Raw genomic sequence first — 23,265 nt, forward strand, 5'->3', positions numbered from 1 at the left:
GATCGTCTGCCTCAAGCTGACTTCTGCCAAAAATCACTTCTCTTTCATCCATGTGACCTTGTGTCAGTGCACTAAACTCACTAGGGCTGCAACTAAGGATTATTTCCATTCTCAATGAATTGACCAATTATTTTCTCAATTATTTTTTGTATGCAAGGTGTCAAAAAATATAAAAAAATGCCTGTCATTTCCCACAGTCCAAGACGACATCTTCACATGTCTTGTTTTGTCTGGATGATAAAGGAAAGCATCAAACCATCACATGCAAGAAGCTGGCACCAAATGATGTTTGATTATAAGAATAACTGCCAATTAAATTTTTGGTTGAAAGACTAATCGATGAATTGGCTATCTGTTGCAGCTCTAAAACTCAACTTGGTTGGAAAACACACCCCTTCAACCCATGGCAAACAAAACCTGTTATATCAAAGGCTGATCTGGTTCCAGCGACACACAGAGATAAAGCCCAATCAGATGATGTCTACCCATTCATAAGCTCTTGTTCTCTGGAGCCTGAACAGACTAAGCTGTGTTCATTCATCCCACTCACTCAGTGGATCTTTTCACACTACTACTACTCTGTCTCACTTTCATTTCTCACTGTTTCTTCTTTGTCTTGTGCTCGCTGTCCTTTCTCTCACTCTATCAACCTCCTGTCCTTTCTTTTTACCTTCTTTACTACCGCTCTCAGTCCTCCATTTTCTCTTTATTATCCTTTCAAGACCTCTCTACTGCCTCAACACTACCACTGGCACACAGACACACTCACACACCCCCATTTTGCAGTTCCACCGTGGCAGCACCCGAGCCATATAGCGCCAAAATGGCAAACAAACAGTAATAAATCTGAAAAACAACAAAAAACCATCTCCCTCATTCTCAAAGGCACCCCCAGAAAGAAACACATCAGACATGTCATTGTTTACCCCTAAAAATGGGATCTTCTGTTTGTGAATGTGTGCATGTGAGTGTTGACTGTGTGCTCGCCAAGCTGGCTAAATTCAGTTTTCACTTGTCATCTACAATAAGTCGACACTTCGCACACCCAAACACTGTGCTTTAATACAGGACTCTTCTGTTGTCATTTGCTGTAGTTTGGACGAGGTGAATATGATTTATGAAATGTTGACATACTGTGTGTCTGCTCAAGCACAGTTAGGTGCTGTGTATGTATAATTTTAACCCAACATTGTAATGCTGTATTTTAAATGGCTATACAGCCTGTCAAGCAATTCAGGTGTCTCTGCTTGAGCATAAAATAGTAATTTGATCAGCCGTCCCACTGCAGCGTTGCAGGAATTCTTGCACAACTTGGAGACAACAGCTGGGAACAAATCCCTGCATTATACTTGGTAGTTGTTTGACAACAGGACCAACAAAGAACAAATGAGTTGTGACAATACAACACAATAAGTTGTCTAACAGCATTGATAACTCTGACTGTAACTGTAGCTGGTGGGGTGTGTTGTGGGATGTTCACTTCACTCATGTTTATAACAGCAGGTGAGGTTTCTGCATGTGTGTGGTTCTGCAATGAAACGAAACATTAGAACCCAAGCACAAGACACTACTGAAGTAATCGTTAAACAGCACTAACGAATACTAATAACATAACTGACTCTATATAAATGACATTAATATAAGGTGAGTTGCTAATTAGCAAGTCACTGGTTTACTATTACTGTTTTAAGTGTTAACATGCAGCTAGCAAACTTGCTAATACAGCTAAACATATTTACACAGCCAATATAAAACACAAGGCACAGAATATATATACTACACAATAATACTTTGCTTTTCTCTGAATGCACATGTGCACCAAACGACTCACTGATAACAAACTGCACAACATCTGATCCAACCCTTCCTGCTCATCCACTTTCCACCACAACTACAACTAAACAAAACATTGCTGACATTATGGTAGCCAAACCAATAACTAGGTCTCTGATTGGCTAATCCCTGCAACCCAACAAAGTGCCTGAACTACGATAATACACAAGTGAACAAGCCCTTCATCACATAAGTGAGATGTCTGAATGGGGGTTTGTATTGCTGAGTGTGAGTGGAGTAACTGAACTCTCTGTCTCACTTTCTACCAAATGATTGCTGTAACAGACATTTCTGTTTGCCAGGTAAAACAGGAAAAGGAGAACCAGACTCATTTTTGTCTTCCAGTGTAGATGGAGAACTTTGGTAATGAGCAAAAAATTCCCGCATAGATTCTGTCAGTTTTTCAGCGTTTTTACATTTACGTTATGCACCTTGGTGCAGACGTTGCCTTATCAAAGCCCATGTAGGTATATCCATGTCCAGGTACAGACCCTTGCCCCTTATGACCAATTATGTGCTGCCTTGCTGCTGAGTGTCGGGGTCGTTGCCATGACGAATGGCTCTAACCCGGAAGCAGGGTCAGGGTCACAGCGGTGTTCCATTACCCTGATTTCCATCTGTCCGTGCACATGTGAGGAGGGAGGGAGGTGACATTATAGCGGAGGCTGCAGCTAAAGCAGAGAGGAGAGCCTGTTGCAAACCCTGCACTTCTGCTCAGGTGCACGAATCATATGCTGAGCTGAAAAATTAAAATATCCAGTTAACCTTGGAGCACAAGTAGTGAAAGAACTGAAATGCTGTTTGGAAAAAAAAAACTGTCCGAGCTAGCTGCAAAGATGATGCTGTAAAGGAGACAGAGAAACAGGACCCGCAAAGCAGCTGAGAAAATATGATGTGGGAAAGTTTGGTTGAGGATGGAGCTGTAGGGAAAGATCCATCTTTTTTTTTTCTCTCTGGAGGACGGCAGGAGAAAATTGTCGACAGGGAGTCTGTTGGGCTGAAGGTAGATGACAGCCTCCATTTTACGTGTATTCACTGACTGATTAGGTCCTCTGGGTAGGTGGAGAGGCTGATGGAGACAGCCCTATCTCTACTCTCCAGACACCTCAGTGCCTGGTGTGTGTTTCTGTGTGTGCGTGGGAATGTACACCCAGCCGTTTAATTGTCTTTGTATGTTTCTGGAATTCTCCCGCTGTGTGTGACATGTCATCTTTCAACAAGAGCTTTATTCTGATTGTGAATTAAAAGCTGAGCGCTGATGCAAGGTCGTCTTTACACAAGTTACCAGCTGCAGCACAAGCTGTGAGCTCTGCCATGTTGTTTTTCCACTGGAGAATCACCATGGTGGGCAGTGTATTGTAACTTTATAGGATTTCATTTCTTGATTTTAAAGGTTAATATAAAAGTTGTGCTCTACAACCATGTGTAATTATCATTACTTTATGGCAAGAGGACCAGAAATAGCCAATGTTCACCCTGTACCACCAAAGCCCAGCAGCATCAGACCTGTGTAAAACTCCGGCTGTGAGCAGAGGTGCAGACCCAGATCACATTACCCATGTTGACACATTCACACCAGATACTAACAGACTCTTAGGTTGTGCCTTGGTATGAAAAGACTTGAAAAAAACAGCAGTGGAGTCGAGTGTGTGCCAGGACAGCGTCACACTTTCCACCGACATCTTAATCATTAAGGCACTAGTTAAGTGAATACAGATAGACAATAGACTAATCATCCCCATTGAATTAAGTCTTAAACACTGTTACATGTAGTACAAACTTGGGAGTTTGTCACGGTGCCAGATTATCTGCTACTGCTCAGAGAGTGTTTAAAAAAAAAAAAAAAAACCAACCCAAATACCAGGAGATATTTTCTTCACTACAATGAAGCTGCATTTAGAATTTCAAATTCAAGTGTACTGTCCAATTGAACTCAGACCATTTTCACCCTGTTTCTGCTCTATTCTTCGGCTGGTGCAATTAACGAGTGTGATAATTGACTGCTGCAGTCAGCAGATGAAGATGAACTCTCTGTGCATAATGACTTCCCTAACTTGCTCCTCTCCTCTGTCTTTTCAAGGCCACCGCTCCCCACCCCACACCTCAGCTCCCCCACCACCTGAACTTCTATTCTCAGCTTTACATAGTGCATCTCCCAATATGTGTGAGGCATCTGCACATCAGTGGTGATTCTTTACTGCTTAAGGCTTTCCACACAACCTCAGAGATTTCCCTTAAATGCTCTCATTTTCACTTCAGACCCAAAGGATAAATTCATGGCATCAGTAAGAGTTTGGCTTCGTGCGTGACATGTTAATCAGCTTGACTGTTTTGTCTTTTATAGATGTTTTGCCACCATCTGCTCTAAATATCTGCTTGTACATGAGTAGCATAATTTTGGGGTCTCGTACAAATTGAAATACCCCTCACCAGCTACAGTTGTATTTGGGATTTACTTCAAATGTATGTCAAGGCCTCCGGAGACTGAACTTGACACATTACTCACATTTCACTTAAGTGATGCAGCAAATTAAGCAGTTTCCCATATGTGGTGTTTATCGTGTGAAATAGCAGATCTAAGCCTATCATTCACAACAATCTAACGGAATAAACAACCAGGACTTACCAGTAAGCCTGCATGGCGTTGGAAAAAAACACACAATCTAATAAATCAAAATTAGGAGCCATGTATATATACACACACACACACACACACACACACACACACACACACACACACACACACACACACACACACACACACACACACACACACACCATCATCTTCTGCAACTTGCAATACTATAAAATCAAGTCATTAGTCAGTGATTCAGTGCTTCCACAAACTTTCCTATCTACAGGGTCTGGATTCTTGTTATTCACAGTCCTGAGCACAATTGCATGGTAATGATGCTTGTGTTCCTGTGTTTTGGCAGGAAACTGGAATGTACCATTCACTAAATGAGTAGCTCTGCATTAAAAAAGAACACTAGGCTAGAGCAGATGCCCCGAAGGAGACTTAGTTTCCACTGCAGCATGCAGATCTTAACAAACAAATAACTTCAACCGTTCTGACTTAATTCTGAACTTTTGGTTTATTTAATTTTGGTTGGTGTGTAAATAGTGTTTTGTTCAGGAATGCCAATAATTGCTTAAAGGGAAAGGAGGCTACATTTTTCCTTTCTAGTTTTGTCACTTCTGATACGTTTTCACTGGTGAATGTTCAATCTTAGCACATGTCAATTAGCCTTTCAATTCCACAAACCACGCTGTATTACTCTGTCCTACCCTGAGGAAATGAGGAGAATGTTCTCCTTTATGTAGACCTTTCAGGGTGGATGTGCATGGCAAAGTTCTCAGTAAATTCAAAAAGTAGCTGCTTTGTGAAAGGAGTTTTACTTCCTGAAATGTTGTGGTTGCAGACAATCCATCGCTCTTGCAGTTTCTCTCAATCTGCATAAAATAGAGGTGAGACTGCACTTTGTTTATCGCCCCCTCTCTCATTGACATTCACCGTCCATGTCTCTTTCCTTGTGGTTCTATAGATAGAAATAACTACACCTTTATGGGCCAGTGTACTCATCCGCATCGCCCTTTCATCTTCCAATACCCGTCCGAGCGAGCATGCATGAGGCAGCTTTTGGTTTTCATATTAAAACGTCCCCATGTTTCAAAGCTGAATTGGGCTTCATAGAGCTTTTGAACCCTGAAAGAGAGTTGACTCTGTTTTTTTTGATGGCTCTGCATGCCTGAGGGAAATCTTTTTAAATGCACCTCTGTATTCATCAGACTCGAGGGGTGGGCAGAAAAAGTGAGATGGAGTAGGTAGAGTTTTTGTTCCAGAATGATATGGTCCAGTTAGACTTTTTGATATTCAAGGCCACTTATCTTGACATCTGTTCTATGAAAAGATGTTACAGAGAATAGCTTTAGGAAAAAAACATTCTGATATCGATGTTCTTATGAGCCCCTTTGCCCCTAAGTCCTCCTGTTCTTGGTTGAATTCTGAAGCATTGGCAAGCATATCTTATTTTTTAATTTGATATCCTTTTATTTTGTGAGTAAAATGTGTGATTCCAGGGTGACAGAAAAGGGATTTGATTCTGCCACTCTAGATGTAAATAAAATATGTTTGAAATGCATATTTCCCTCTACTTGGCTTGTGCTGAGGAGGTAGAAATATGGTACAACCATGAGTGTTTGATTGCATATTCTGCCTCACCATGGGCACAGATGGAGTGCGCTGAAGAAAAGTGCAAAGTGCTCAGTTGGTGAGCATCTTGGTTTTTTTTTATGCTTCAGAGACCAGATTTATTTATGGGTTGACTTTTTTTTTATTGCACCATCTGAGCAGGTTTCCATAAGCATTGATGGCTTTATGATGGAAGCGGAAAGGATGGCTTGCACTGAAAGGGGCAAGCTCAAGGTGTGAGAGGTGACACCTCAGAAAGCTTTTCTCTCGCTTCCACTCAATTCATATCCCACGCTCTGTCTTCCAGCTGACTGGATTTCACTTTCTCCAAAATGTTTTTTCATGCTGCTGGAAAAATGGGAAGAGGAACCACATTTATTTTCCCTCAGTTCCCCATTTCCCTTAATTATGGTAGATTCATTGATATTTTTTCTTTTGTGGCAAACAAAGGAGGTTTTATCTGAGGAACGTCCACATTATGCTTGACAGTCCTTAATGGAAAGTTCATTTGCATTTATTTTGTTGCTTTTAGTCAAAGACAGACAGTCTGCATTCCTCACACTGTGTCTCCCAGAGCTAACATGAGAGGGAAGAAAGAGGGTTTTGAGGGTGCAGGATGGATGGGTAATGCTTGCCAAGTATTCCTATGCATTGCAGAGATGAAAATAAAAACTGGGAAAGACTGGGGCACCGTACGTGTTCCTCATGTGGAATGAAGACTGTTTGGGGAGCTGTTGGAGCCTGTTCAAGCCTGCTCGAACACAGACTCTGTCTTTATGTGCAGGGGCATGACATGTGCAATGCAGGCAAGACTTGTGTGAGCAAGAGCGAAGTGTGAAAACGGAGAGAGTGTGATAAACAAGGAAGGTGGGAAGCAAGAAAGTGATATGTCACTTCAATAAGGAATTCAGCTATGCAGGGCATGTAAAAGAAACTATGAAAGTGATCGTGACTGTTCATGAGGGGAGCCTCCCTTGACTGAGCTGCCCTGAACTCTGTGTGTAAGGGCCCAAGGGAGGGTGTTCAGACCTCTTCTTCTCTCCACACCATGCAGCGCCTTCGTGGCCTTTTGATTGGTGGATGCAAGCTGTGGAGGTGTCAAATTCAGGGTTGTATGCATGAGTGTGCACATGCATGATTTCAGGGCAGTGTGGAGGCATTTGACTCACTGAGTTGAGTCTGATGAGGCTTGATTGATGATTTGAAAAAATAAATAAATGCCTGCAGTGTTTGAGTAGAGGCTCCCTGCTGTTAGTGTTGATGTGTAGTATTATGGAATTGCCTTTTGTACAACTGACTGCATCCTGCTGTAGGGGATGTTGTGTGTGTGTGTGTGTGTGTGTGTGTGTGTGTGTGTGTGTGTGTGTGTGTGTGTGTGTGTGTGTGTGTGTGTGTGTGTGTGTGTATTCTTCCAAGCTGTAGAATAACTTGTGCTCCAAGGTCAGTGATGAGTATCTCCCCTGTTGTTTATTCACACTCACACACACACACAGGCAGGAGAGGCAACACAGCACTACAACAACATGTCTTCTATTCTACACCCCGCCAACACATTTCCTCTTATCCTGCCTCCACCTCACCTGTCAGCCTCCTCGCTCCTCACCGCGGCATTTTAACACTCAGGTTTCACTTCCTGCTACATTTACAACCAGAGAACATAAAGCAATGCCTTGATGCAGCTATTGCACCAATTCTTATTCAATTATTCTTAAAGGATGGAAATATGCCTACCAATTTGTATCTGTAAAACATGGATTATACAAGTGCAGACAGAAACACATTATCTGACTTTGGATTTTTTTCCCCATGTGGGACAACACAATGTGGAGGCGCACAAATTCCCACATATATAAACAATTAAGACTCATCAGAGGTTGATTTTGTTTGGAGGCATTCGGCGTAGCATCTGCTCCCTTTGAAGGCAGCGCACTGCAGATGGACTGGAGTAATTTCTAATGCCATACTATCAGACCGTCCAGGTGTTCTAGAGATCTGTTGCATCCTTTTCCATTAGGGTTGAGTGATTGATTAGATTGCCTTCATTGTTACTTTGTCTTCCTCACTATTCCTGATATGATCATTTCAGTACCTCTTGTTTTGTTTTCCTCTTTGTGCTCTTTAGAGAAAACCCACCACTGCACGTTTGCCCTCAGTAAATATATCCATTTCATATTTGCAAATTTAATTAACCCCAATAAATAAACGGTGTAGCTATTAGTAGTGTTTCAAGAATTGGCCACTGAGGGTATGAAAGCTGCATCATCCTCCTGAATCCTACTCAACATGTACGGTGCATGCTCACAGTTTTGATGTCTGTGTTTGCTGAGGTTTGTTTAGTCTCTATTATACATGGCATCTGCATCTTTCCAGACATGGCTAATGAACTTTAAAACTGTGTTGTGTTTCATGTCTACATGGAGAGATTGGTCTTATCATCATGCCAGATCCCTTGCTAAAATTGGGGTGGCTGCACTTGGCCTGTTATTGAGGCTCACTGAAGCATTTCAGACTGATGTTTACATAAATGTGGAAAAAGGAAAAAAAAAATCAACACTGTTTCCTGATTTTTGTTTTCTTAGCTCTTGACAGGCACGATCAGTCAGCTGTTTATCAATCAGCTAATTATCCTACTAATAAGCTACAGCTGAATCTGCATTGGTTTGCCAGAACAAGCCATGAAGCTTTTTAATCTTTCCGATTCTTTTCTGTGATGTTTTCTCTTATATTTCAGCTTTTTAGCTCCTCAGACTTGATCAAACTCTAATGACCTGTCATTCTCTTCATTAAACCTCAACCTGTCACCATTATGTGCTGGAGATTCTGTGTTTGTATGGTGGGTAGGGGGAATGACGGACTGCTAGCTGACGTTAATTTACCACACCATCACACCTCTTGACGACGTAAACAACAACAAATACCCCTGGCTATGTTGAGTGACATCATCACCCTGCACCACATCTGTGTCTTCAGAAACATCTGCTGCTCCCAAGCTGCCAGTTCAATACTCACACACATGTAGCCTATATATGCTCATAAGGGCTTGGGGTGGGAATAGTGGTTTGTAGCCTGTCTCTCGATAGATTGTCAGCCCACACTTTGAAAGTCAATTCCCTTTAAGTTCAGGAGTCAAGCTGATCCTTTGTGTAGCATGGCTGACTGGCTGAGCAGCCTCATTGTGTCTGCAGCACATTTCATTATCAACCCTACCACACAACACAGGCTGATATTTCCCAAATAGCAGCTACAGATACTTACTGTGATATATGTTACAAACTGCCTACATACTGTAATGTGATTATGTGCAAATGTGTACTTTAACAAAAGCCTGTTTAAATGCAACTCACTGGTGCAGAAAATGTTTTTTGTTCTACGTCAGCTTCATTGGGGTGTAATTTGAAGCAGACACCCACGCACTGTTTTAAAGATAAGCACAAAATTATGCTGAAGAATAAGTCTGCTTAGTGCTTGCATGTTGTGTTTGACACGTTTGCATTGAAAAATTGGTAAGTGAATTTTGACCAGGTCTTGGTTTCTACAACACATCCCTGTCCTTCTCTCTGCCTCCCCCTCCATCATTTCTGCTGAAGAAGATGCTCAATTTTTCATTTCCCAGCTAGATGCACTACTTGCAGGGCTGGAGCATAAACAGAGCAACAGGGCCGCTGATAGCATCTACAGATGTGCCGCCAACGGCTGCAGATAAGAACCAGCAGCAGCATGCCCCTCTCTAGCAAACAATAGAGCTCCTACTGAAATGTGTGGTGGGAAGATGGAGAGGAAAAGGGAGGGGTGATAGGAATGTGTGGAGACTGATTGAATGCAACTCTGAGAGTAATGCAGGGAATGAGAAAGAGACAGCGCTGTGGCAGAGGAGAGGCTGAAAAATTGGAGTGAGAGGCGGATGGTGTTGTCGGGAGGCAGAGTGGAGGAGAGAGGTGAATGTGGAGAGGTTATCCCTTCAGCTCGTATATCTACGTGTCCATCAACGGCAGGACAGGGGTGTGTTTGGCTCCTTTATCTGGATGGCCTGTTGAGTTAGTGGAGGGTGGAGGGGCCCTTCATTCCAGTGGAGAGGGGCGTTGCTCAGGGCCTGAAGGAAACAAGCAGTTGATGAAAGACGTGAGGAAGGTCCAGCAATAGCTGCTCTTTGCGGCACCTGTGTTGGATTTGATTGACATCTCCTTCATAATCCCACAGGTCACTTCTCTGACATTGGAGGCCACTGCACTGAGCTTCTCCCTGCATCCTGTCTTACCTCTCACCTCCTCCTCCTCCCCTCCCTCCTCGCTCTGATAAGGGAGCGAGGTAAAGGGGGGGAGGTGAGGCAGAAAGAGCGAAGGGATGTATGGTCGTTGTGCCAACACATTTATCTGTGCTCTGGATAATGGGAGCAGGCGCTGCTACGGTCTCCCATGGCAACGACCTCTGTAGAAGGTTAGCCTCGAAATGGGCCAAGAATGAGCTAAATTCCCAGTGATAAAATAAGACACCTTTAAAATTATTAAGGGCCTTAATGCAATCAGTATTGTTTCAACTACAACTATTACCTGTAATGAAAAGGGGCTCTTTTCCCCTAGATACTGTGGTTGGCTGGAGGTCTAACTGTGAACAGGTGGGAATGCAGAGGAGACATGCGATACCCTGGAACAAGAGATTAAACGCTCACATGCTGACTCACAACCCGAGGATCATGCAGAACGACTACCTTCAACACAGACACCCAATCACAGCTTCCACAGCTGAGAAATGCACACAGCTCATCAAACCTTCCAGAAGAGCTAAAACAATTAGTCAATTGTCAGTCATTTTCAGGCTTTTCACTTTAAATGGTTTGATGCTTTTCTCTGTCCTATGTGATTGTAAACACAGTATCTTTGGGCTTGTTTGGTCAGACAGACAACTGAAAGGCAACGCCTCAACCTGCAAGAAATTGTGTTGAGGATCTTTCACAATTTTCTACCATTTATACCAGATAGTTAATCAATACATTGAGAAATTATCCTGAAGATTAATTGGTAATGAAAATAATCATTACCTCCCAGTTACTTATTAATTTGGAAAAAGCTCACTTTATAATCTGTGAGACTGGTTTACAGTGACGCTGATAAATGACCCCTGCTGTGTGGGTGTGGTTTCTGGCCAACTGGCCTGTTTTTGTGTGTGTGGGGAGGAGGTGATTCCACAGAAACTCATTGCTTGTTCTAGATAACACATAGAGTATGTACAGTGTGTGATTGTTGTAGTTTTATTAAACCTTTTTAGAAGATAATAAGAAGAGAGGATAATATGCCAATATACATCAAGACACAATATAAACTTGTAAACTAGCTCATCTATTTGTAATGTGATAGCTATTCAAATCAGTGAGCAGGAAATTTTTATTTATTTTTTTTATTTTTTTGCATGAATGTGGTAGAGTATCAGTGTTTAGTTCTTGGTACAAAGCAATTTCTGTTTGGTTTCTCAATTGATTTTCCAGTTAGTATATAACAATATAATATTATACATTACATGCTCTCAATAGAGGATTTTATCTATATTGCCCCCCCCTAATAATAATCATTCCACTTACAGATGGACAGCCTGTTTGTATTTGAATCAACAGAAAATGCATTTAACTACTAAACACATAAACATTTGACGCATATAAGTAATGTCACAACTCGCTGATGAAATCACAGTTGCGGAATTGCAACAAACGTTTTGCAAATAGAATCCTGATGTTCTTTTCATTAACGTTTCCATGGCAACTGACCCAGCCTCGTCATGTGTCCGTCTCCGTCCGTCACCATCCACAAGCCTCCTTGTAGCCTCTCCTCTTGTCTGTTTACGCAACAGGCAATCAGGAGCTGTCAGATTGCCAACTGTGCCAGCAGCCTCATCCTGATGTGTCACTTCCCATCAAGATGAAATTGTTTGTGTGTGATTTCATTATTGGCTGATTTTTTTTTCATCCTCTCACTAGCATATGCAGGCAGAAAAGATAATCAGCAATCAAACAAGCAACTCATCACACTGGTAAATGCATAGTGGAGAAACTAGTTACTGATATTTGTTCAGAACAGACCTTTAACAGTGATTGTCTTCTAAAGGGGATGTTATTTTGCCTAGAAATAGCCTCGTTAGGGGGTGAGAAGTGTAGCAATAAGTTGGAGTTGACTTCTCCTCACCTTAGTTGTACTCTGAACAGCAGCTGTGCCCCAGGGCCCATCCGCTGATGGTCATAAATGTTTAGGAGGGCCTTCTTTTCACAACATCTGTTCTGCACCCACAGTGGTTTAGCAGTTAAATCGTCCCTCTCCTGGCTGAGAGCTAGCCGAGATGTTAAGCCCTGCAGAGTTTTCGTAACAGACTTAATGGTGTCTGTTGGCTGAGAATTGATGCCTTGGATACGCTGCTACTCCTCCAACAGGCTTCTGTCTGCATCTTTGTTTTTAACAACGAACTGGTGTATTATTTTACTGACTGCCTGCTGCCATCATTGTCTTGAGGTTGTCATACTGGAAATTTAACAATGGGCTGATCTGTCACTCTGTGGCACCAGTTCTCCTCTGAGGGTTTTACAGGACTCTCTTCAGGCAGTGACTGGTTACGAGGTCAGAATATGCTCTTTCTGTCGTTTCCTGCGCCAGAGAGCCATTTTTACAGCCCAGTAGATAAAATAAGAGCCACTGTCTGAGGCTGACTCCTGTGGAACGCCACCCATCCATCTTATGTCTGTCCTTCTGATGTGTGTACACAACAGATGCCTTTCTGTGTTTGGGGAGTGTCTGTGCTTTCGTGGCTGCCATTGTTCTGCACACATAGCATAGAGTTTAAAGGCACCAATTCCTTGTCAATCCACAGTCTGTCCACTGATTAGCCGACTGCTCATCACATGTTTCAGTCGGGGTCATTGGAGTAAACTGTTCTAATTTTAGCTCAGTTGTAAAGTGGTGTCATTGTTATCCGGTTATTTCGACAGACAGCTGTTTGGATCAGATTAAAACTAAACACATTTGATGAATGAAGCTGGAACTATTTTTATGGTCCAACATCATTTGTGTTATGGCAGTCACTGTCAGTCACCACACCCTGTTGGTGCAAAAGACAAATGTGTTGTGATGATACAGCCAGGCTGTGCATTTCATCATTTCCTCATTACATCAGGGTTGTCAGGCCTCATACATGATGACGTTCCTCAGTGACTTCTTTATTAGACTCCAACATGCAGCCATTAATTAATCCTGTTTTCATTCTTGTCAGTCTTTGGAAACATCCCACCTGCCACCCCCGACGGGATGAAGGTTGCTGTCACCTTTTTCACTGTGGAGGGAGTGACGAACATCAGCAAACATCTTTCCCAACACTGACAGGACCTTGAAAAGTTTCTGTTTGCCTCCCTGCTCCTGACTTTTTGTTTAGTTTGAAAGCAGGAAACTCTGTTTTTCTCTCCTCCAAGTTGATGGTACAGATTATTAGATCTATTGTATCTTTGTCTATGAAGGCATACAAACTTTGTAATTAAACACAAAAGTTTTCTTTATTTGACCACATCCCATATTCATATTAAACCAAAGAAAAGCAAGCAAACTCCCTCTTGGCATAGGATATAAAGAATTCATGCTGTAGTTTTCATGTAACATGCACAGCCACTTAAGAGCATCACCAAAGCACCACCCCTCAAAGCTAAATTTCACAATGATCTCGGCTGCATCAGAGAGTCAGAACTTTTTCAGTGTACCATAAACCCTGCAAGCGCCTTTATGAAGAGTGATAACAGGGGGTGAATAATGTTGTGTTTTTTGTTGTTTGGAGGGCCTTTGTGTGTCTGAGTGGCTTTTGCAATGCAGTTCAATTAAAGTTTGATAATGGATAGAGCAAGAGACAAGTCCAAGCATTTGTCTCTCAGAGCAGCCATCAGTTTTTATACATTGTTTATTGTACATGAGCTTCATTGGCTTTGCCTGTGCTTATGCACACAGGATTGCATCCACATACAGAGTGCATTAATATATTAATAATCACACACAAACAATGCTTTACCAATGGGAGGTTTATTTTCTTGAACTAAACCCTCGGAACATTTTGGCCCAACAGTGCTTTTTCAGAAACCCAGAGGGAAATGGCTCACTGGCATTTTAATCTGTTCTTAAAGTAAACCCTGAAATTGGATGTAACACTCAAATAAGTGAAACTCATAGTTTTTTTTCTTTTTTAAAGCTTTAATCTCACATTGGAAATAATTCTGTAGAGGAAATATAACACAAAGTCCTTCCAATCTGCACACAGGAAATCTAAATCCCAACAGAACAAGGTGTGGGATGCCTTTTCTGTTTTATGAGGCAATCTTACACAACAGGCCTGGTAGCATCATATCTCTGTACAGCTTATAATGTTCAGCTTTTGTTGATTAGGCTCTCTGGTCATTCATGTGGTGTTGCACTGAATTACATGTTTTATCTATTCCTATTCACATGAATAAACAGCTCTGGCACTGGATCAACAAAATGAGAAGCTTTAGAAGGGCAGGACACATTTCAGCTGTGACTGTGTTGGATTGCATTAGATTGTACAGGTATTCCTAATAAACCAGTAACCCACAGTGTGCCTGTCAAGAGTTTCCCTTCGTGTTTAACCAAGAGGATTTCTGTTTAAATTGTTCATTTGAAAATTGTCTCAAAGTACATAATATCAGTAAGACGTGAATACTTCACTGTTTTACTGTAAGAATGTAACCGTATGTTGGCTGATTAGCATGATTTGCTGTAATAGAGGAAGCCCTTAGAAGTATTCTCCCCTGAAGCTCTGAAACCTTCAATTAGGGAATTAATTATCACTTTCACTGCAGCTGGTCTTAAAGGGAGCACCAGCAGAAAGAGGCACTGAACTGAATAAAGCAAAGCACATATTGTACTGGGGAATTTTACAGCAGGGAAATACTTTTAGACCTCGCCTCAGCACACACCTCTCAAAGCCAATACATCTAATAGACATTATTATCTCCTCTCTTTTTTGAACTACTTGATTACTCCGTCACTCGCCCATTCACACTAACGTCTCGGATGTTCATTGCCATTGATTGAATTTCTTCACACTGTCTCATTTACTCTTCATCCGGGGGTTGGATCCATCTCCTCACCTTTTTTTTTTTTTTTTCTTTTTTCTTCCCACTCAGCAAACTTGATTTGGCTCCGTCTGGTGTTGTAAAATTCATGAATGCACCAACAACAGGATTGTGATTGTTCCTGTCTTTGTGTGCAAAACTGTAATAGGTCTGCTGATAAGGGAGGACGCTGCTGAATGAAAGGGTGGAGCAAGGGAGAGTGTCATTATTGTTTAGCTCCCTTTGAATGGTCATACACAGGTAAATATCAATTTGTAACAGTCAGTGCAATCTAGGAATTACTCTGACATTTTTTTTAGTGCGGCCACTTTCCTTAAATCTTCTCTTTCAGGTATTGATTTATCACATTTCCCAGAATGACTTTAACTATTCCAAGAGAATGGGCAGGAGCTTACTGAGAGGGAGAAGTAGCGGCAATAATATCGTGATAAGAGTGTGAGTCCCAGTTGTGGCTGTGTTGCATTCTGGTCCACTGATTCTGCCAGCAGTGTAGAAATTGGGATTGCTGTCTCTTGTGTGATATTTTTCTTCCTTCTGATGTGGAAGAGCTGTTCATAATTGCAAAATGTCAAATCTAGAGAGAAGCCCCCCCCTCCTCCCTCGCTCTTTGACTCCAGGGGACTGACACCAAAACAAACTGTGCGCGGGGCATGAAGAGCCCAAAAACTTCTACAGGTGCTGGATCAAAAAACAAACTGAATGCAAAGGTCAGACTTAAGATCTACACACCGCACTGGTCGCTCCCAGCAAATGATATTTAACAGAGTAACATTTATCGATGAGTAAAGCACCAAACAACAAATCTCACCCAGCGATACACAATACATCTCTAATAGCTTTTCTTTACAGCTCTTTATGTTTTTAGCCTTGGATTGAGGTTCAGCCGTATTTCAGATAATAAAGCACATCTTTATCTCTTATATTTTTACCTCATTTTTCACTGTGCTATGAGGGGACATTAGGGGACAGCTCAAGTGACTGGAGGGTCCAGTTTAAAGTGGCTCAGAGTGGAGTATGTTGCAACAAGCATGGTTTAGCCGTTCTCCCATAATGCCTGTAGGCATGACTTTTCCAGCATAGGCATGATGTCTTGCTCTTACTGAAACTGTGGTGTTTTCCACACTGACGACAGCCAAGTTGACAGTTGTTCTCTTGTTTAGCATTAGGAATTGTAGAAATTGTACTTTTCGCCAGTTGCTGGTATAAAGATATGTGGATTTTAAAAAAATCCCAAAAATGTAATACATTTTTTAAAGTATTCTAGTAAGAATTAGAGTATTCTGTGAAAACATTAATGTAATAAATAAATAAATACATAAAATGGCTGTTTTATTGTCCCTAATTAGTCAAATCATTTCATAGCATAATTCTATGACAAAAGGAAATAAAGAATTAAAGGTTAAAATAAAAAGCTGGTCTGTTAATATTCTTTGCCATAAACAGTTTTTATTGGTGTTTCAGTGGCTTGGAAACACGAGTTGTCTTTTTTTTTTTTCTCAAATTTTCACAGTGTAAAATGAGTTATTTTTATGTTTCCATTCAAAACGCAGAGCTTTGTCAGGCCATATAAGGAGCGTAGCTCCAGAATGTATGCTCTAAGCCAGTTTCATGTTTTTTTCCTTAATTACTTAAACTGACACAGCTTGAAAATATGTAACATAGACCACAGTTGTATTTTTGATCCAAGGTGAAATGCAGCCATTTGGCAGTCAGTTACGAATTCAGCCGAATCTAGAGGGAGAATCTTAAAGCCTTCTGCATATTCCATTAAGCTGCTCATTGTTATTCTATACCTGATTTTAATTAGGAATAGTAGGAACCCAACTGTGTGATTTAAGTATATGTGTGGATGTGCCTCTGTGGTTACATGCAGTTTTTGCTCTGAGGCGGGGCAGACGGTCGTTACGCCTGTTCGTAGCTCTCTGCAGCGCAGGTCTTCCCCGCTAATCTCCATCCATTGATGGACACATTCATTCATTAGCATTCATATGATTATAAGCTCCACTGGCAAAGCCAAGCAGATGATGGAGGGTTTGGTGAATCTAACGAACCACTCCTCACAAAGGAGGCATTTGGTGCCACCACTGGGCCAACTGTTTTATTTTTTATGGAAATGCTGTTGGGAGGCGCTCTGTTACTCCTATTCCTACAAAGACAGTGCTTTTCATTAGCATAAAACTTTCCACTCCCATGTTTTGACCACTGAGACATTATTGCTCTACTGGAATCACTTGGCCTCATCACACTCAGGTAATAAGAGTTGAGATTGGCAGTACAGCACCTCTGTTCAATAAATGGTGCTGAGCAAGGGTGTGGAAAATGAAGCTCCCACCCAGTCGATTTAAATGGAGAATTGTGATTAATTGGAATCGATAGCATGAGCATGGACACTCACCACTTCCCATCTTCAGTGCTCTGTCTTCACCCACAATTAATGTGCCTTAGCTCGTGCACATAACACACATGCACATAACGTGAAGCGCCCACTTCACCCCCATCTTAAGTCAAGCCCTTTGTGATGTAGTGTCCCCGTCAACACTCATTCACGCACAAACACACACACCCTGATGACACGGCAAACTGATGAGCTCAGTCTGGAGAGATGTGATGAGGTGAGAGGAACAAAGGATCAGTCGATTGAGAGGTTGAAGAAGAGCCGAGTCAGTGCAGACGGAGTCAGAAGGTGCTCACAACAATCTGAACGCAGGTTGTGAGGGGGGCAGCGTTCTCTCTCGTCTCTGCAGAGGTTCAGTCTTTGCAGAGGCGTCATTTCATGTGGTGTCTGCAGATGAATTTCAGGGGTCTCTCCTGTGTCCTCTGGGGGCCAAATGTCAAGTCTAAAGCCATTACACAAGGCTGTGGGTGTAGCGCTAGCTTTTAGAGCTCGGCTGCATTAACTCAGGGCCATTGTCTTCAACCTCATCTTCTGAGATGTCATTGCTCTGTGTGGGGAGCGTGGTCTAAAGTTTTAGTTAAAGCCAGTCTGTGCCTCTAGCTTTTCTTAATCAGATTGGTACAGTTAGGCAGTGAGCTGCGACAGCTATGTCATGTGATCTCTGAAGTAGCTACAAGTGTTGATTGTGCCTTGTGGATACATGAAGATATGAGTGCTGAATTGTTCAGCATCTTGAGTGCCGTGTAAGCTAATGTCAGTTTGTGTGTGTAAAGTAAGATTAGACAAACATCAGCTTGTCTCTATGCCTTTGATTCACTATCAGCTATCAGCCACCGCCTATTGTCCACTTTGAAAAATTAAAGTTTATTAATGTGCCGCACTTCAGCACACAAACCATGTAATGCCAAACAAAATTAAAAGGACACTTAGAACAACTTCGCTGAAGCTGTGAGACAAATACACACAAAAATGAACAGTTATTCACGCACTGTAATAACAAACCCTCTTTAAAAAAATCTTCTTTCATGGATATTTTTTTTTTATCATCTTGATACTGAAATTGATCAGTACAAGTGGAAAGACAAAAGAGTATTTTCTTATAATTTACAGTGTAAAAGAAAGTGACATTCAGATTCAGTATTACAGTAAACTCCACCAACATGTTATTACCATTATATCGTACTGTCTACAGCTACATAACCTGCAGTGAGATTTCTTTCTTTTTTTCTTGATAAATTAAATTTTCACCGAAAGCCTGATATATATCCCAGAATCCCCCACCTAACATTCGTTAGACTGATTACTTACACTACGCTACAGCTGCTAATCAAAAAAGCAGTATTTGATTCAGTGCAGAGCTTCAGTGACTCTAATCTAAATAATTCAGTTGAAGCCTTTTTTTTTTCCTACCTTGCGATGATTATACGGTAGGTGATTGGCAGCCCTGATACAAAAATATCAGCACTTGCATCAGCTAAGCCCATATTAGCTGAACCATGGTGCTGAGATATACTGAGAAAAGCTGCATGCGTCGGCCCAGGCCAAGAGGGGAGCCTGGAGCTGTTGGGGCCTTATCTGAAAGTGTGATTTACCCTGGAGCCACTCTTGGCAGGGATTTGAAGAACTGTCTGCAGGTGAGAGGGGGGCAGAAATGCCAAATTGTCACTCTGCATGTCTTCAGCATCATTTCCTGCGTAAGAGTTACATTCATGAATAGAAAAATGACACTGGAACTAACCTCTTTTATTTATCCTTAGTGACACATATTTTTATCCATTCATCTCTCTCACTCTCTCTCTCTCTCTCACTCACACACACACACACACACACACACACACTACCAAGGAGACAGCCACAGTCTGCCCGGAAACTCAAGAGGCCCTCCATGCTGTGTAATAACACAGCACGATATTCTTTTTATTGTAGATGGAGTGGCCTTCTTACTTTTTAAAAACAACTTGTCCTTCTTCCCCTAATAAACCCAAGAATACCATTCGCGGTTTACACATTGTAAGTTCTTTTTAATTGAAGCCATTGTTTGCGATTGTCTCAAACGCGACCTGTGAGTGTTGGTTTCAGATCAATGGCTTCAAACACAGGAAATAATTATTTTGTGTTGAGATGAAAGTCTGGGTGCAGGAGCACAAACAGCCTGTGGATCCAGCCTTTTTTAATTAGTGCTGTGTGTCTCCTGCTCTCCGTGGCAAATTAACATCCACCATAGAGGATAAGTGATTGTGCTACACAACTGTGTGGTTTGTTGTGTTTCAGGATTTGTGTGTTCAAGAGGTCGGGGGGTGGGTGGGGGTGGCAGTGTTTTGGCCTCTTCCACAACTGAGAATCTATCCTGAACATGGATTGTAAGATTAAACCAATTTCTATGTCTTGTAATCATTATAAACACTTTTTATCTGTCGGTTTGTTCTTCCTTCCTGACTCAGTAAAAGTTTGTCTTACCTCCAAATGTTTTGAGAATATAAAGAGTTGACAGTAGAATAAGAGAAATTGATTTAATTTAAAGCAAAGCTGTTATGTGAAAGTCAAACCAGTCAAGGTGCCTGCAATCATTTTAAGTTCAACTTAAACATCAGTAGTTCTCTACAAGAATAAATAGTCATGACTAAGTTGCAGTCAAGTTATTAAGAAAAAATGTAGGTAAAAATTAAATCAAATTGATGTTTGGTGTGACCATCCTTGGCCTTTAAAGCAACACCAGTTCTCCCAGGCAGGCTTGTGCACGGTTTGGTTGTTCCAAGCATCTTGGACAACTAGACACAGCTCTTCTGTGGATTTAGGCTCTTAGGATTTTGTCTCAGTATCTTCAGTCCAGGGCAGACCATTTGAGGTGAGTGCTGGTTTTACATCCTTCTCTTGTTTTCACCTTCCAGGGATGCCCAGGTTTGTGAGCCAGCCAGCACCTGCCACTGTGCGTCTAGGCGACAGTCAAGTGATGGCATGTGAGGTCAACTCTGATCTGGTGCCCTTTACTCGGTGGGAGAAAGACCGTCAGCCGTTGGAACTGAGCGCCAGGTTGGTCCAGCTGCCAAGCGGAGCCCTGGTGATCAGCAACGCTTCGGAGGCCGACGCTGGCCTCTACCGCTGTCTGGTGGAAAATGTGGGGTCATCCAAGTCCAGCGACGAGGCCCAGCTCCAGATACAGCCAGGTAATTTGAGGAAATAAAGTTATGCCAAACAACAAGTCAGATGCTGTCCTATAAGAATGTATAGTCATAGGTTCAGTCACAAATGGATGATTCTTACTGGAATTATTTCAGATTTGTTGGACTCTCTACTTCCATTGTAATCTAATAATGAAAGCATTTATCCTGCTTGTCCTCAGTTGTTACCAGTTTATCAAACATCATTGAATACAGTGCAGTTATGTTTGAGCTTCTAGGCGATTGTAGAACATCTTGTGCAGTAAATTGAAATTAATATATCGTTCAGTTCTCAGTTCAGAGAAGATGTTAGTGGTCCTATATCAGACTTCAACAAGACGTGGGCATCTTTATCCCTGTGTGTCTCCTCCAAGGATATGTGGTGGAGTGGCAGAAGGCTGGATGGATACAGAGGGAAAGCTCATAAAACATTTATATTTAGAGTTCAAAATGGTTAAAAAATGATTTCATTTGTTTCAAGCTTCACGGAATTGAAATCTAAGCAAAGCTCAGGGGAGAAAAAACATGACACTTTGCAGTTACTTTGTTAAGGCCCTGTGTATATGCTGGGGTCACGCATGTCCTGGTGATTGTGGGATACTACTCAGGCAGTTGGTTGCAGCTGGAGCTAGATGGGCTTACTTTGAACTCCTAAAGAGCTGAGACTTCAGCTGTCTCAGACATCAACATGGACATTATTCATCCAACCATTCTTGGTTTGGGTGTCAGGAGCGACTGCCCTTCAGACATGACGTCTTTTGAAGTTTTTAAGACAGATGACACCTAAATGAAACTCCCCTGCATTTACTCACCCCAACCTTAACCTCGGCCTTAACCCTGACCTTTTTTCTCCCATCTAAGAAACTGGAGAAGACAGGAAGCTGGAGTTCCTGGTGCAGCCTGTGTCTGTGACCAAGGTGGTGGGCGCCAGTGTGCTGCTGCCCTGCGTGGTCACTGGTTTTCCTGCACCACATGTCCGTTGGATGTTTGGAGACAAGCTGCTACAAGAAAGGTACGAGCATGCACTTGGATTTATTATACCTTTTTAAATCGTTTGAGGAATTACAGAAGTATTTAAATACTCCAAATGTTCTTGGGACATGATTCTATTTTAACTTGTGTAGAAACAAGTGTGCTATACCTTTTTCAAACCCTTTAAAATCACCTGTACCTGTCAAAGTTGCCAATAGTTACTCCAAAGCTATACACTGCTGTGGTCAGTGTTCCCTGGCTCTCACACACTCCTAGATTTTGAAAACCAACACAGACTGTAATGTACTGCTCCTTTGTACCTGGTGCCTCTGGCCCCCAAAAGCTAACCTTTTAGTCCTTTTAGTGTTAATGCTATTCAGCCACTGCTACCCAAAGAGCCCTGTGGGGGAAAACCTGAACGTGCCAACAGAGCCACTTCAGCTGGGAGACAGGGCTGTAGGTTTGCCAGCTGAGGGGAAGTTCACAAATTAAGAGCCAAGAGAGAGTGTCACAGCGCCTGTGCTCGCACTCCTCTGGCTCTCATTAGCTCAGGCAAAGCAGCTCAAATCCCTTGGAGAGAATTGCACTGGACATGGGAAGTTTGATTTCCACCAATTAAGAAGGCACTTTGTTTACCTAACCCCTGTGTACCAGTCCTGTGGAATAATAACTTTGCAACTTGTGGGGTGAGCAGAAAATAGCTGAAACAGGGCTCATTCATCTAAATCCAGCCCTGAATGGGATTTCTGCCTGAAATTAAATGTAGGGTCATCACATTGGCTCCACTGTGGTATGAGCTAGAATACCATTAAACTCTCCAACCTTTATTTCTGAGCACAGCCCCACATTTCAAGTTAAATGTCTTTAACACCTATGGAATTGTCCGTGAGTACCTCTGACCTCCAATGGGAGCTGGCTAAAAAGGTACTTATAATCTACCTTGTATTAATTACAAAACACTATCCGGTGGGCATACCCGCCCCCAAGGGCGTCTGTGTTGGTAATTAGCAAGCGTACTCTGAACAACCAGGGAGGTCTTTGCGATATTGAAGTGGACCCCCATGCTCCTGCCGTCAGAGCAGACATGGATTGTGTGGCGAATACATTACTGAGACCATTCTTTTGATTTTAATACGACATTGACAATTAGAAAGAAAAGCAGTGGAACTTTCTTTTTTCTCCTTGAGAGTCTCCTGTCCCTCTCAGGCATTACATGAGAGATAGAAGAACTACTGTCAATTAAAACTTGGTGTGGTGAGAGAAAGGGGAATCTGCAAAGAGTGTCTAATTGGTCTTTGGTGCACAGCACAAACAAGGCCTTCAAAGTGGTGTCGGCGAGGCTGTAGACATGAGATGAAAGTTTATAAGGATGTGTCAAAGCCACCAGTTGAAGGCAGGGCGACTCGCAGACAGTGGGGATTATCACATTGAGCTGCTGCCGCTGATGCTTCAACTTAGTCTTGTCTCTTGTTTTCTTCCTGTCTCTCCCTCAGTCTGTGTCCACAATAACAAATACCAATTTTAACCTGAGTGACAGCTGATGAAGATGATTCAAAATGACATGAACCTGAATCCATGTATGGTAGTCTAATACTTGGACTTGTATGTC

At 42.0% G+C, this 23,265-nt stretch overlaps 1 protein-coding gene across 11 annotated transcripts in view; it reads left to right on the plus strand.

Annotated features, from left to right (window-relative positions):
* Nucleotides 1-23,265, plus strand: part of neo1a (neogenin 1a) — a 155,789-nt gene that overhangs the window by 62,615 nt on the left and 69,909 nt on the right. For all 11 annotated transcript variants that reach the window (XM_071489231.1, XM_071489222.1, XM_071489221.1 and 8 more), the window contains exons 3-4: nt 20,415-20,690; nt 21,546-21,696. In XM_071489231.1, the coding sequence (XP_071345332.1) occupies nt 20,415-20,690; nt 21,546-21,696 (427 nt within the window). The remainder of the gene's footprint in view (nt 1-20,414; nt 20,691-21,545; nt 21,697-23,265) is intronic.

Source organism: Trachinotus anak, unplaced genomic scaffold (genome assembly GCF_046630095.1).
Source record: "Trachinotus anak isolate AG129_WGS33_773 ecotype Australia unplaced genomic scaffold, CSIRO_AGI_Tana_v1 ptg000011l, whole genome shotgun sequence".
NCBI classification, from domain to species: Eukaryota; Metazoa; Chordata; class Actinopteri; order Carangiformes; family Carangidae; genus Trachinotus; species Trachinotus anak.